The following is a 15,051-nucleotide window of genomic DNA, read 5'->3' as shown; positions in this document are numbered from 1 at the left end:
TTCCAATAAAACTTTGAAGTGAGAATTATATCTATATAAATCCATGCATTGCATCATGGTACAAGTACAAAAATTGCTACAAGATTGAGATAAACTTCACTTTTATACTTGTGGGAAGCAAACTGTTAGACATTAAAAGATCAACTTCTTTCAACAAGAATCATCATACTCCTCTTAGTTCCACGCCCAGTTCAACACATATTGTGGTAATGATAAATAAATCGAGAGGACCTCCCTTTAGAATCTTCATCCATGTACAAAGCACCTATATCGGCAAACTCTAGTAAATAGAAAAACTGTCGGTACAATCAAAAGAATCTACATCACTGAGAGTGGGTAACACTTTTAATTACTTGGTAACAAACAAAACAAACTTGTTTTGTGGGAACTGGAACCATACTATGATGGTTCGCTCTTAATGGCCTAATCAAGTCGTACATGCATATCTGCCTGTTGTTAGCCTGGTATTTGACATTTTTCTGGCTTGATACTTAATATTCTTTCAATGAAAATTTTCCTGTACATTAGTGACAACAAAAAAATTAAACCATGTTCAGCAATTTGCTTAATTACATTTATGTTCAGCAATTTGCTTAATTACATTCCGCGCCGAGTGCCGATGCTTGCCTCCCTGATTTCAGCGTTGCCTCCCTGATTTCAGCGTTTGCGGTGGAGGAGCGCGGTAGCGTGCTTCCGATTGAACGGGAGCCCGTCTCCTTCGACCTCGGCGCGGAATCAGATTGCGTCGCGGTGGGATTCCAGCGGGAGGCTACCTCTATTCCGGGTAGTGTAGGTCGTGGGACATGGGGACAGGCTCACGCCTGAAGGTCGACGAACAGCACAGAAGGAGCCCAGTGACCTCCTCATGCGGTCAGCGCTAACGATCCGCCAGCGGCGGCGGAGAAAGGGGGGCTGGAGCCGAGGCGTAAGAAGAACAGGGCGGCACCGTGGCGCGGAGAGGAAGGGACGGCAAAAGAGCACATGTAAAGGGGCCGTGGCAGGGCGAGGAGGCTTGGGCGCGGGCGGCTAAGCCCTGGGCGACGCAGTAGGCGTCGGTGTGGGACGCGGCTTGCCTGTTGCCTCTTGGTGCGACCATCCGTGCGACCAAATCATTCATTGCTCATCTCACCGTTATCCCTGCTGCAACTCTCTTCGCTGGCTTTTTGCACGAAAAGGAAAATAGAAATACGGCAAACATACTCGCGACTGCATATCGATGCCCATCTCGCATCGCAGCCAGTCAGATCAAAATTTTCGCACCGGACAGCATAAAGACGGCGGTAGGGGCACGGTATAGGTCGGCAACCTCGAGGCCACAACAAGCATGTCAGCGTCCACACGTCGTACATGATCTAGCTCCATAGCCATGGCGGCGGCCACAACGATGTACGGCGGTTCTGCAGATGGAGTGATCAATGGCGGCCACCGCAGGTCTTGCCCAGCTGACTCGATTCTCTCTCGTGCATACATTGGCATCTCTCTCAATCCTTTTTTTTCTTGCACTTTCTTGCGGGCGTCCTCGTCATCGATTTGCTTGGCTGCCGCTTGAGATTGCCTCTCGTAAAATGACCTCGGCTCGGCCAGCGATGCAAGGCCACCAACTCCACCTTACGCGGCATCGTGTGTCCCCAACAAGGCGGCTGCGGCAGGCCGAGGTCGCGGCTCCGCCCCCAGTTCCAGAAATACCCGCCGCCATGGCCATGTCCACCAGGCCCGGTATGTCTCCGTCGTGCTCATCCTGTGGTCACGAGGAGGAAGATGACGAACATGCGCACTCCCATCGGGGGTGGGGCGGCGATCGGAGCGGCGAAGAAGAATGAAATACGGAAGCAATTTGTAGTTTCTTTTCCGGCGCAGATGGAAAAACTGGAAGCAGCCACACGATCCTAAATGAAGGGAAGGTCGCACGGATGGTCGCACCAAGAGGCAACAGGCAAGCCGCGTCCGTCGGGGACGGTGGGTGAGGATTTGACGTGATTTGCGGTTAGTTCCGCGTTTCTGAGAGGTATACGCGGTTGCTGTTAATTAGTTGCTGAATTTTGGGGATAAGAAGCGGGGTGGCATTTTCAGGATAAAGACGTGGGGGTATTATTGTCCATCCTAAAAATGTGACACCAGGCATTCACCAGTTTGCTCTTAATAGTAGAGATTATATGTCATATTTATGCGTTTTCCGGAACTAACCTATTGACGAGATGCCGAAGCGCCAGTTGCTGTTTTCTGCTATTTTTGGTTTCAGAAATCCTAGTAAGGAAATATTCTCGGAATTGGACGAAATCAACGCCCAGAGTCTTATAATTGGACGAAGCTTCCAGAACACCCGAGAGCCGCCAGAGGGGAGCCCTGGGGGCCCCACACAACACCCTGGCGCGGCCAGAGGGGGGCCGCGCCCCCCTAGTGTGTGGGCCCACCAGGCCCCCTCCGAGGCTGCCCTTCCGCCTATTTAAGGTCTCCATCGCGAAAACCCTATTACGTTCGACGAAACCAGAGAAAACCTTCCAGAGCCACCGCCATCGCGAAGCCAAGATCTGGGGGACAGGAGTCTCTGTTCCGGCACGCCGCCGGGACGGGGAAGTGCCCCCGGAAGGCTTCTCCATCAACACCACCGCCATCTTCATCACCGCTGCTGTCTCCCATGAGGAGGGAGTAGTTCTCCATCGAGGCTCGGGGCTGTACCGGTAGCTATGTGGTTCATCTCTCTCCTATGTGCTTCAATACAATAATCTCATGAGCTGCCTTACATGATTGAGATTCATATGATGATGCTTGTAATCTAGATGTCATTATGCTAGTCAAGTGGATTTTACTTATGTGATCTCCGGAGACTCCTTGTCCCACGTGTGTAAAGGTGACAGTGTGTGCACCGTGTGGGTCTCTTAGGCTATATTTCACAGAATACTTATTCACTGTTATGAATGGCATAGTGAAGTGCTTATTTATATCTCTTTATGATTGCAATGTGTTTTGTATCACAATTTATCTGTGTGCTACTCTAGTGATGTTATTAAAGTAGTTTATTCCTCCTGCACGGTGTAATGGTGACAGTGTGTGCATCGTGTAGTACTTGGCGTAGGCTATGATTGTGATCTCTTGTAGATTATGAAGTTAACTATTGCTATGATAGTATTGATGTGATCTATTCCTCCTTTCGTAGTGTGAAGGTGACAGTGTGCATGCTATGTTAGTACTTGGTTTGGTTATGTTGATCTGTTATGCACTCTAAGGTTATTTAAATATGAACATTGAATATTGTGGAGCTTGTTAACTCCGGCATTGAGGGTTCGTGTAATCCTACACAGTTAGTGGTGTTCATCATCCAACAAGAGGGTGTAGAGTCTAGCATCTATCTATTTATTCTGTTATGTGATCAATGTTGAGAGTGTCCACTAGTGAAAGTATGATCCCTAGGCCTTGTTCCTAAATACTGCTATCGCTTGTTTACTGTTTTACTGCTTGTTTACTTCCTGCAATATTACTACCATCAACTGCACGCCAGCAAGCACTTTTCTGGCGCCGTACTACTGGTCATATTCATTCATACCACTTGTATTTCACTATCTCTTCGCCGAACTAGTGCACCTATTAGGTGTGTTGGGGACACAAGAGACTTCTTGCTTTGTGGTTGCAGGGTTGCATGAGAGGGATATCTTTGACCTCTTCCTCCCTGAGTTCGATAAACCTTGGGTGATCCACTTAAGGGAAACTTGCTGCTGTTCTACAAACCTCTGCTCTTGGAGGCCCAACACTGTCTACAAGAATAGAAGCACCCGTAGACATCAATATTGTTCGCTGCAAATTCTCCATCATGGGTAATCCTCGCGATACTAAAGTCGCCATATTACCATCCACTACAAGAAAAGGTACAACTCTGAGTACCTCTGCTGCTCTTGATTCACCATCTGTGATAGATAAACTTGTTTCACCACCACATGCTTCACATGCTGGTACTTCTGCTAGATCTGAAAGTTCCTCTTATAATTTTGATGATGCTTCTGCTGTGCTTGATAATGATGGTTCATTAGGATCTTTTCTAGATGCTACAATTGCTAGGTCTAGACAAATTGAAAATACTGAAACTCCTAATGAAAATGCTGCTACACCTGTTAATTCACCTGAGTCTGTTGAATACTCTAGTGATGATCTTGATGAAGATTATGTAGAACTTGATGATGATTTTATTGATAAATGCAATGCTACTACTGATGCAAGAAAAATTAAAATGTTGTTTGCACAACATACTGTTAGATATAAACTGTCTCCTGATCCTAAATTTGCCACATCTTCTATAAACATTAAGGATAAGGATTATGATTTTTCTCTTGATTTGTCTCATATATCTATTGTTGAGAAAACACCTTTTTGTGGTACTGAAAAAGAAAGTGTTGTAGAACACATGATTGAGCTGTCTACTCTAAGTAACTTGTTTTCTGATGATGTTAAGAAGCGTACTTATTTCGTTGCTAAATTTTTTTCCTTTCTCATTAAAGGATGATGCTAAAACTTGGTATAATAGTTTGCCACCTGATTCCATTGATAGTCCAAAAGAGTTGCTTGATGTTTTCTTTCGGAAATACTTTCCTGCTAGTGCTCAACATATTGCTTTGCAGAGAATTTATAATTTTGACCAGGAAGATGGAGAGAAATTGTCTGAGGCTTGGGCGAGATTTTGCTCTCTTATCAGAGCTCGGCCTGGACATGATCTGGAAAAGCATGATTTACTTGATATATTTTATAGTGGACTAACCATTGAGTCTAGGGCATACCTGGATAGTTGTGCTGGTTGTGTTTTCAGGAAAAGAACTCCAGACGACGCTGAAGAATTATTGGCAAGAATAGGCCGGAATCATGATGATTGGTCTACACCTGAACCAACCCCGACACCTATATTGAAGAAGAGGGGTTTAATTAAATTAAATGATGAAGATATGAGGGAAGCCAAGAAGTCTCTTAAGGAGAAAGGTATTAAATCCGAAGATGTGAAGAATCTACCTCCCATAGAAGATTTATGCAAGATAACTCCCCCTTCATCCATGATTGAGGTACACTCTCTTCAACGCTTTACTAGGGAAGATATTCTGTATTCAAAACCTCCTGCTCAATGCTTAGATGAGTTTGATAATTATATTGTTAAGCAAGAAAATTTTAATATGAGAATAGAGAATCATTTAATGGAAAATTCTCAAGCTATTAGTGAATTGCATGGTATTGTGGAGAGAACCTCCAATGATGTTAAGATGCTTGTTAAACACTTTCATATGGTTCAAACTCAAATTGATCAACTCACTAAAGTGCAAAATGACTTGTTAAAAAATAATTCTAAAGAAAAACATGCTTATGAAGTAACAACTAGAGGCGGTGTTTCTACCCAGGATCCTCTATATCCTGAAGGGCATCCCAAAAGAGTTGAACAAGATTCTCAACGAACTGAAACTAGTGCTCCATCTAAGAAAAAGAAAAAAGAAACATAAAACTGTTGTAGAATCCTCTGAGCCTGTTAATGATCCTAATAGTATTTCTATTTCTGATGCTGAAACTGAAAGTGGTAATGAACATGATAAAGATAACGATAAGAATGATGCTTCTGATAAAGAAGAGGTTGAAGAAGAACCTGAAAAGCATGCTAAAAATAAAAAGTATACTAAAGAAGATTTTATTGCTAAGAAACATGGTAATGAAAGAGAACCTTGGGTTCAAAAGCAAATGCCTTTTCCTGCTAAGAAACTAAAATCAAAGGAAGAAGAACACTATAATAAATTTTGTGATTGGATGAAACCTTTATTCCTGCAAATCCCTTTGACTGATGCTATTAAATTGCCTCCTTATTCAAAGTATATGAAAGATATTGTCTCTAACAAAAGGAAAATTCCTAATAAGGAGATTTCCACTATGCTTGCTAATTATTCTTTCAATGGTAAGGTTCCAAAGAAGCTTGGCGACCCAGGTATACCGACTATTCCTTGTTCTATTAAGAACAATTATGTTAGAACTGCTCTGTGTGATTTGGGAGCGGGTGTTAGTGTTATGTCTTTTTCTCTTTATAAGAGACTTTATTTAGATAAGTTGATACCAACTGATATATCTTTGCAAATGGCTGATAAATCTACTGCTATTCCTGTTGGTATATGTGAGGATGTTCCTGTTCAAGTTACTAATAACTGCTTGATATTAACTGATTTTGTTGTGTTGGAAATGCCTGAAGATGATAATATGTCTATTATTCTTGGGAGACCTTTTCTTAACACCGCAGGGGCTGTTATTGATTGCAATAAAGGAAAAGTTACTTTCAATGTTGATGACAAGGATCATACCGTTTATTTTCCCAAGAGGATTGAGAAAGCATGTGGAGTTAATACAATTTCTAATGTGAGAACTATCAAAGTGGGAACTATTGATTGTCCTATATATGAGCCTAAAGAAGAATATCAAACTCTTGTGATTGGATCCATATCAATACAATACAAGGTAACATGATTGATTTGAGGTTTAATTCTTCTTATGCTATGTAAAATTTATTTGGTGGCAAGACTTGATCAACCTTGTTAACAAATTCATTTTATATGCATAGAGGAACTAAACAACATTTCTTTCTTCCTCCACTTGTTCTACTTGCTGTAGCACTTTTGCTTGCAAAGTTCTTTAGTTGTTTAGAGGTTTGCAAATCTTTTTCTGCCTAGTAATAATAAATTTAATACCCAGAAATGTGCGTTTTTCAAAGTTTTCAAAAATTCACAAAAATTATACCGTTGGTCTTATTTTTCGAAGAGGCACCTGGGAGCACCTGGGGATGACCAGTGGGGAACCCCAGGGTGGCACCCCACAGGCCGGCGCAGCCAGCAAGGGGGGCGCGCCACCCTGGTGTGTGGGCCCCTCCTTGCCCCACCACTTCATCTCTTTCACTCATTGCACTCTCTCTCCTGAAAAAACTCGTACTCATTTTCTCTCACTCGTGTTTCTGCTCAAGAGCTCAAGATTTCTCGATCTCTTTGCTCAGCCCAGATTTTTGTCTGAAATTTGGTACATTTGCTCTCCGGTATGTGACTCCTTCGATTATCCAAGTAGAATTTTGTTTGGTTGAGTATATTTTGAATATTTTGCTGCTGTAGGTAACATGTTTAGTGAGCTTGCATGCTTGTTCTAAGTGGTAAAAACTAGTTTTAATGCATGATTAGTACTCTAGCAAGTTCCTATAGTAGTTTCCCTCAATTATATGTCACCAAATCAAATTTTATAATGTTTGTTGAAAAATTTCAGAAAATGGAATGGAGTAGGCACCAACTCAACCAACAAGAATTGGAGGTGCAACCGGTTATGAGAGTTCACCGCGAAGAAGGAGTATACCCCTCCTACTACCCGTGCGGTGATTTTATGAGAAGTGTAGGAATCTTGCAAGATGTTCAAAATCTGATTTCCAATGCAGGGTTGGGAAATTTTGCTGTTGGTGAACCATACCAATATGCAAAACTGACCATGTCTGTAGTGCAAGATTTTGAATTTAATTGGTCGCAATCTAACCCCATGGTTCGGTACAAAATTTATAATAAAACTGTCAACTTGCCATTCGATGATTTTTGTGCAGCAATTAGAGTGCCGCAATGGGGATCATGCGAGAAGATACGGGGATCGCCGCAAGAGCTCTTGAACCTCTTCAAGATGATTTGTCATGGAAGAAGCTTCTCAGAGGATGGTGGTAAAATCAGTAGTATTCAACTCCCAGCTATTCGCTACTTTGCTTATTTCATCACCAAGTGCGTTCTTGCTAGAAAGAATGCAAGTAAGTTATCTATCCAGGATTTAGCTTTTCTAGCTGCTGCATTACAAAGTGATAGGACTTATAACTTGGGTGCTTTGATAGCCTATAGAATTGCTACTAACCGTGAGAAGGGTGGAATTTGTGGAGATCTCATCGCCTCTCGCTTATTAGCTATGCACGGTGTAGAACCTCACCATCTTGATATTCAGCTCTCCATAGAGAAACTTGACATAGTCTCCATGATTAAGCATGAATTTGTTTCTGATTTGTGTAATTTGAGTAACCTGTCTTACAAGATAACATTTTATAAAAAAATTTGGAGAATCACTAAGAAAACTGAAAGGCTAGTAGGATTACCTGCACCTGCTTTGCTTAATCTTGATTCCAGGAAGGATTGGTCGGTCACTGAAGGTGAACTGAATGCATACATAGAAGGGGAAGGCCATCATGCAGGGGAAGGCACGGAGGAGGCCGAGGAACGCCTCGACTCGTCATCCGATGCAGCAAGTTCTTCGCATCAATATGTTGGGCATGAGGAGCCTTCACCCTTTTCTTCTGCACCGGGACCTTATTATGACTACGTCGTGTATGATCCACCGGCGTGGAACCCTGACCCTCGCTGGGGTTGATCTCCACTTAGGCCAAAAGCCTAAGCTTGGGGGGAGGTATACCGGCATCACTCATTCTTTGCATATTATGGTTGCTGGATACATGTATATACTTGTTTAGCTTCTTAAAGTGGTTTCTAATGAGAGGGAGATGATATTTGGGGAAGTGCTGTCTAAAAAACAGATTCTGGGCTGTTACTAAAAAAATTCCTGTGCGCATCCAGAACGTCATTTTGAGCTGCCAATTTTTGTGCATGTTCCCCAGGTTGTTATCTAACTTTCATTAGTTGAACACTTTTCGAGCTGAGCAGCGGAAGAATTTCTTAAAAATCGATTAATGTACTGCTGTCAAGTTTTGGCAGATTTCTGCCATCTTGCTTTTCTGTGTCTCTTTTAGTTTTCATTTTCTTGTTTTTGCTTTGTTTCTTTCCTAAAACACAAAAACACCAAAAATATTTGCTGTTCTTCTTTGGTTTTGTAAAGTTCATTATGAGTTCAATGGTCTTCGGTGGCTGGAGCGTGATTTTCATTCCATATTATTCAAGCTACACAAGTGAAAAGGCAATAATGACGATCTACGACAATCCGATTGTGATGAGAGGCTGGTATGAACTCTATTTGTTTTCATTTTTGTACATATACTCATCCATGTGAGCATGCTTAGTTGGTTCATGTGAGGTATATGTTATTTAAGAAAGTCTAGTAGTTCATGATCTCTCATGATTAGCTCCAATTTATTAATATGAGTAGCATGTCATAAATATTTGCTTGCATTGTTTTATTCATAGATAGATATGACATTGTGGTATCCTCCTCTGAATAATTCACTTGAATCAACTTGGCACATGCTCGCGCATGCATATGACTGAACAAAAGTCAATTAAGCCTCGATGATTTACTTCACCTCAGAGTTCTTGTATCACTTTTATGCCTCCGTTAATTTATTTTGTCGCAAGCATGATTATGACAAGCATCGCTCTCTTGATTGTCGCTTCCCAGTCTATTGCTAGCCTTCACTTGTACTGAGCGGGAACGCTGCTCGTGCTTCCAAACCCCTGAAAACCAAGTTATTCCAAAGTGTCCACCATAAATACCTATGCATGGTATTTCAAACCATTCCAAGTAAATTCTCATGTGCTACCTTTAAAACCTTCAAAATGCTTCTCAATTTGTGTCAATGTTTTATAGCTCATGAGGAAATATGTGGTGTTTATCTTTCAATCTTGTCATTTACTCCTGACAGACTTTCATAATGGACTAGTGGCACATCCGCTTATCCAATAATTTTGCAAAAAGAGCTGGCAACGGGGTTCCCAGCTCCAATTAATCAACTTTCATTAGTTATTCTCTTCACATGTTTTGCCCTGATTTATCAGTAAGCAACTTAAATTGCAAATAGACACTCCTCCATGGTATGTGATTGATGGAAGGCACCCGAGGATTCGGTTAGCCATGGCTTGTGTAAGCAAAGGTTGGGGGGAGTGTCATCCATAATGAAACTAAAATATATGTGTAAACAAAAGAGAAGAGGGATGATTTACCTTGCTGGTAGAGATAACGTCCTTCATGGGAGCCGCTCTTGAAAGTCTGGTTGACGAGGTAGTTAGAGTACCCACTATCATTCGTTGACAACAACAAACACCTCTCAAAATAATTTTACTCCTGTTTTACAAATGAAAAGCTCTAGCACATGTTAATCCCGGCTTTCCTCTGCGAAGGGTCAATCTTTTACTTTTACATTGAGTCTCCATCCTTTCTTTGAGCACTTTCTTGAGAGCACAACTGTCATTCTTAGTATAATATGCTTGTCCCAAAATGTGATTAATTGTGGTATAACTTTGATGCTTTTATCTTTGATAACCTCTACTTCCGATTTCTTCCATGAACTTCAAAGGTGCCCAAGCATTTATGTTTTGTTGTACAAACACGGGCAAGCGAGATACCACTTTATCATATCCTTCTATGAACATTGCAATCCTGCTTATAGACATGATTCATGATGCTCATTATTAATTTGTTGGAACCTTTTCCATGATTGACATAGCTATTAGATGATTTTATTTGCATGTACCTTATTATGAATTGCTTAAGTACTTGCCATATCATGAGAATATTTACATCATATAAACAAATGTGTTCGTGAAAGTTCTTTTATCGCACTCAGTTGTTAACTGAATTGCTTGAGGACAAGCAATAAGCTAAGCTTGGGGGGAGTTGATACGTCCAAAACGTATCTACTTTCCCGAACACTTTTGCTATTGTTTTGCCTCTAATTTGTGTATTTTGGATGGAACTAACACGGACTAACGCTGTTTTCAGCAGAACTGCTCTGGTGTCTCGTTTTTGTGCAGAAATCCAACTTTCAGGAAAATCCTCGGAATTTATGCTAAAGGTCTTATTTTTCCAGAAGAATTACGGAGCCAGAAGGGCAAGCCAGGTGGAGGCCCGAGGCCCCCACACGCTAGGCCGGCGCGGCCCAGGAGGGGGGCGCGCCGCCCTATTGTGTGGCCGCCTCGGCTGGCCCCCGACGCCCTCCTCTGGACTACTTAACGCCTTCGGCCTAAAAACGCACGGGGGTTAGACGAAATCGCCAGAAGACATCCAGTACGCCGCCACCATCGCGAAACTCCGTCTCGGGACCAGAAACTCCGTTCTGGCACTCCGCCGGGACGGGGAATTGGAGGAGATCATCGCCATCATCACCACCGACGCCTCTCCATCGACCAACCATGAGTGCTAGTTTTGAGTTTGTTTTTAGTACCTTACCTACTTAGGGGGTCTATAGAAAGGCTTAGAGGATCCTAAAGTGTCAGTTTATGTTGGAATTGCTTTGCTCTTTTCTTTACAGCTCAAGCAAATAAGCTTGAAAGAAAGTGCTTTTATTTGAGTGGAAATGAAAGAAGAAATCGTCTATCTAGACAGAGTATGTGTATTATTCGGTCCATGCTTGCCCATCCATATGTGAGTAATTCCCCCGCTGTAGGTTGAAGGGGATGGTAGGGATTGGATGAGATTGGTCATGTAATAGCATAAGATTGTTAGGGCATAGTGCCTAGTATCCGTAATTGGTACTTTTATGATATTGTTGCAACTTGTTATGCTTAATGCTTGTCACTAGGGCCCGAGTGCCATGATCTCAGATCTGAACATGTTATCAATTCATGATGATATTCATTGCTTTATGATCTTACCTGCGAGTTGTATACACGTATTGTTGTCCGGAACCCGAGGCCCCAAAGTGACAGAAATTGGGATAACCGAAGGGGAAGGCAGTGATATGAGGATCACATGTGTTCACGGAGTGTTAATGCTTTGCTCCGGTGCTCTATTAAAAGGAGTACCTTAATTTCCAGTAGATTCCCTAGAGGCCCGGCTGCCACCGGCTGGTAGGACAAAAGATGTTGTGCAAGTTTCTCATTGCGAGCACGTACGACTATATATGGAACACATGCCTATTGATTGATTAGTACTTGGATACCGTTTTATTATTATCTGCAAATGCCCTGCTTTGATTGTTACATGAGTTTCTCTCATCCATGCAACGCCCGTTCATCCATCTCTGTGCCTACAGTATTTTAATCCTGTTGTTTACTATAATCACTACTGCTGTCTTTGTTACTATGCTGCTGTTATTTCACTACTGCTACTGCTATAAAACTGTTACTACTGATAAACTCTTGCGAGCAAGTCTGTTTCCAGGTGCAGCTGAATTGACAACTCCGATGTTAAGGCTTTCAAGTATTCTTTGTCTCCCCTTGTGTCGAATCAATAAATTGGGTTTTACTTCCCTCGAAGACTGTTGCGATCCCCTATACTTGTGGGTTATCATCAACCTCCACACTTCATCTCACAAATCGCCAAGCAAATCAGTAAAAACTTTGGCAATGGAGAATCATGCCATTCAACTTAACCACATCGAGCTCCATTCTGTTCAATCGTACCAACGGAAACTAATCAAAGAGGACAAGGAGAAATAAGGAGGAAAAAACTCAAAAACTCCAAGCCCACCGCCACGTCGACGCAAGCATAGTACCTCCTAACTCTGTTCAGACCACTCCACGAGATCCAACTAGGTGCCTTCCTCGGTGATAGGGCACTGGCAACCTCGGTTATGCCCCCCTCCTTCCGTATGCTCCTTGGAAACCAGGAGCAGAAAGAAGCACCATAAGACAATGACATTCTCTGGTCCGCCGCAGTGGTCTGCCAAAATTGCCTCTGCCATTGAGAGATGAAGAACCCTGATTTTAGTTCTTTGATTTAGTCTCTCTCGCATGCGTTACTGTTCGAACCCGTGATGTGGTTAAGTGGCACAACTTCGCTGGCCCACCACTAATGCTAATCTCGGACACATGAGCGTTTTTCAGCCAAAAATAGCCCAAGGTTCAAATTAGACCGGAATCAGAGAATTCATTTAGCTATCGTCTATAAGTTTAGGATTCTTTTGGAAAATTTCGGATAGTCACGTGTGCAAAAGTCGGGCCGGGCAAAAAAAAAGCCTAAGATAGAAAATCTAGGCCCGAGCCCATCGCGGCCCGACCTTTGGGCCTTAAAATCAGTCCTGGGCCTGGCCCGAAGCCCGAAAAAGCCTGGCCCAGCTCAACAACAGCTTAATTCATGCTTTCTTTTGGGCCTTAAAATCAGGCCCAGGCCTGGCCCGAAGCCCGAAAAAGCCTGGCCCAGCCCAACTATGGCTTAATTCACGCTTTCCTTCGGCCCGAAGCCCGGTCCAGCCTGACCGTCAGGCTCAAAACCTCGGCCCTACATGCAATTTTGGCCCGGCTCAGCCTGGGATTTTAGAGCCGGGTCGGGTCGAGCCGTCCAGGCCGGGCTGCCCATGCCCAGGTGTCAAAGCATGCAAGAGGGTCGTTCGTGTGGTAATAACCTGTCAAGACCAGGTTGCTATAGAAAAAAACCCATCCATCCTCGCGGGCCACATCTGCGCTGCACGTTTGACATCACTAGTTCACCGTATACGCAAATGGGCAGAAGCATAGTACACCTACGATTGCCATTCCCGGGCGACGTATTTGTACGTACGCTGATGTTACGGTAGCAGGTTGCAGCACAATCATTGCAAGCTCAGCTACTGGCCAGGCACTCAGGTGGCCTATTGCTACGGGGGACCGTATACCCGTGCTACATTTTTTAATTTTGTTATGCACTTGTACAGCACTGCCAGTCGCTGTTTACGCCTAGCTTGTGCATCAAATTTTACTCGAACGACACCGACTCCTGATTGTAGGATTACGTACATACCAATATACACCATCTTCTCTGAGAGCCCAGCTAGCTAGATAAAGGTAATTTTCATTCAGAAACCTGCCCACAACTCGTACAAAAGTGGTCAGTTAATTCTGGAGCTAGTACGCGTACACCGTCTACTCATGATCCTGTAGTACTACGTACACTCTGCCATCATAGCTACTTCGACAAATTTCACACACACGTTAACCATAACACACCGAATTAGGGTTATTTTACTCTCCGTCCATGAATGTGCGGGAGGAGCTCTGGGACGACGAGCAGGAGCCGCCGCGGGCCGGGTCGGCGATGGACACGATGACGTCGACGAACGCCGCCACGATCGCGGTGTGCGTATCCTCGCCATTGGCGCGCAGGAACCACCCCAGCATCTCCTCGAGCCAGCCCCAGCTCTCGACGCCGTGCGAGGCCACCATCTCCTCCATGGACGCCCGGAAGTCCCGGTACGGGTCCGCCGACTCGAACGCCACCGCCAGGCCGCCGGCGAACGCCTCCACCGGCTTCTCCTCCAGTATGGACCTCGTGGCGCCCGACGCAACCGGGTCGAAGAGGAGCCGGTCGGAGGAGCGGAGGAGGCCCCCCACGATATCGGCGTCGTCGTCGACGGCTGCCGTGTCGTCACCCCCCACCGCCGACGCCTCGGACGCCGTGGTGGAGATGCTGCCGGAGCAGTCATCTCCGCGCCGCGCGGAGGAGTTCGTGAAGGAGCTCTCGCCGGAATCGAGGAAGATCGAGGCCAGCGTCCGTGCGCCGGGCGGCGGTGGCGCGGCGTGGAAGGACTCTGTTCTTGGGACCTTGCATGACGGCCACGCCCATGCATGCGCGGCGCCCGGGTCACGGGGAGGTGACGGCGCCGGAGCATCCTCCTTGGCCTTCGTGTGGAAGAGGGAGCTCAACGCCAGCTTGCTGGTGACCATTGTTGCACTTTTTTTGTGGTGGACCGGAGTTGGAGGACGGGAGAAAGAGAAGAAGAGGTTGCTGTGTGTCTTTAAGAACTCGGATCCGCTTATATCGCAATGTCGCTCGTGGTGGTAGTTTGGTTTTAAATGAGTCCTGGGAGGGAAGAAGAGAGCAGGAAATAGGAGGACATCCTCCGCGATGGCCGGCAGTCTAGGACAACCTGTAGAAATGAGGACGAAAGTCTCCCGAACTAATTTTAAAGAAATAAAAAAAAACATATTTTGAAATTTCAAAAAAATCTGGAACTAGTTGATGTTATGCCCTGCAAGCTGCAAATCCTGAATCTAAAATTCTTTATGTTTTATGCTACACGAAAATGAAAAAAACTAAAAAAATTATAGTTTTAAAATGTGCACTATTCGCTATACTAAGATTTACTACATTTTCTGTCATATTTATGTAGCCTAAATTATAAAGTATTTCACACAGAGATTTTGCATGCTTGTAGTATACATCATTGATTAATTATAT

The 15,051-nt window shown here is 44.0% G+C and overlaps 1 protein-coding gene across 1 annotated transcript; it reads right to left on the bottom strand.

Moving 5' to 3' along the window:
• Positions 1–13,649: 13,649 nt before the first annotated feature.
• LOC127338669 (uncharacterized) lies at positions 13,650–14,661 on the bottom strand. Its single transcript, XM_051364697.2, has one exon. The coding sequence runs from the start codon at positions 14,535–14,537 to the stop codon at positions 13,836–13,838; it is 702 nt and encodes a 233-aa protein (XP_051220657.1). The 5' UTR covers positions 14,538–14,661; the 3' UTR covers positions 13,650–13,835.
• Positions 14,662–15,051: the final 390 nt, after the last annotated feature.

Source organism: Lolium perenne, chromosome 3 (assembly GCF_019359855.2).
Source record: "Lolium perenne isolate Kyuss_39 chromosome 3, Kyuss_2.0, whole genome shotgun sequence".
Taxonomy (NCBI): domain Eukaryota; kingdom Viridiplantae; phylum Streptophyta; class Magnoliopsida; order Poales; family Poaceae; genus Lolium; species Lolium perenne.
Note: the sequence above shows the minus strand (reverse complement) of the source record. Positions and strands in the feature narration are given on the sequence as shown.

Bases quoted from the DNA above. Each gene is read 5' to 3' on its own strand.
- LOC127338669 (XM_051364697.2), bottom strand. From the start codon at position 14,537: ATGGTCACCAGCAAGCTGGCGTTGAGCTCCCTCTTCCACACGAAGGCC.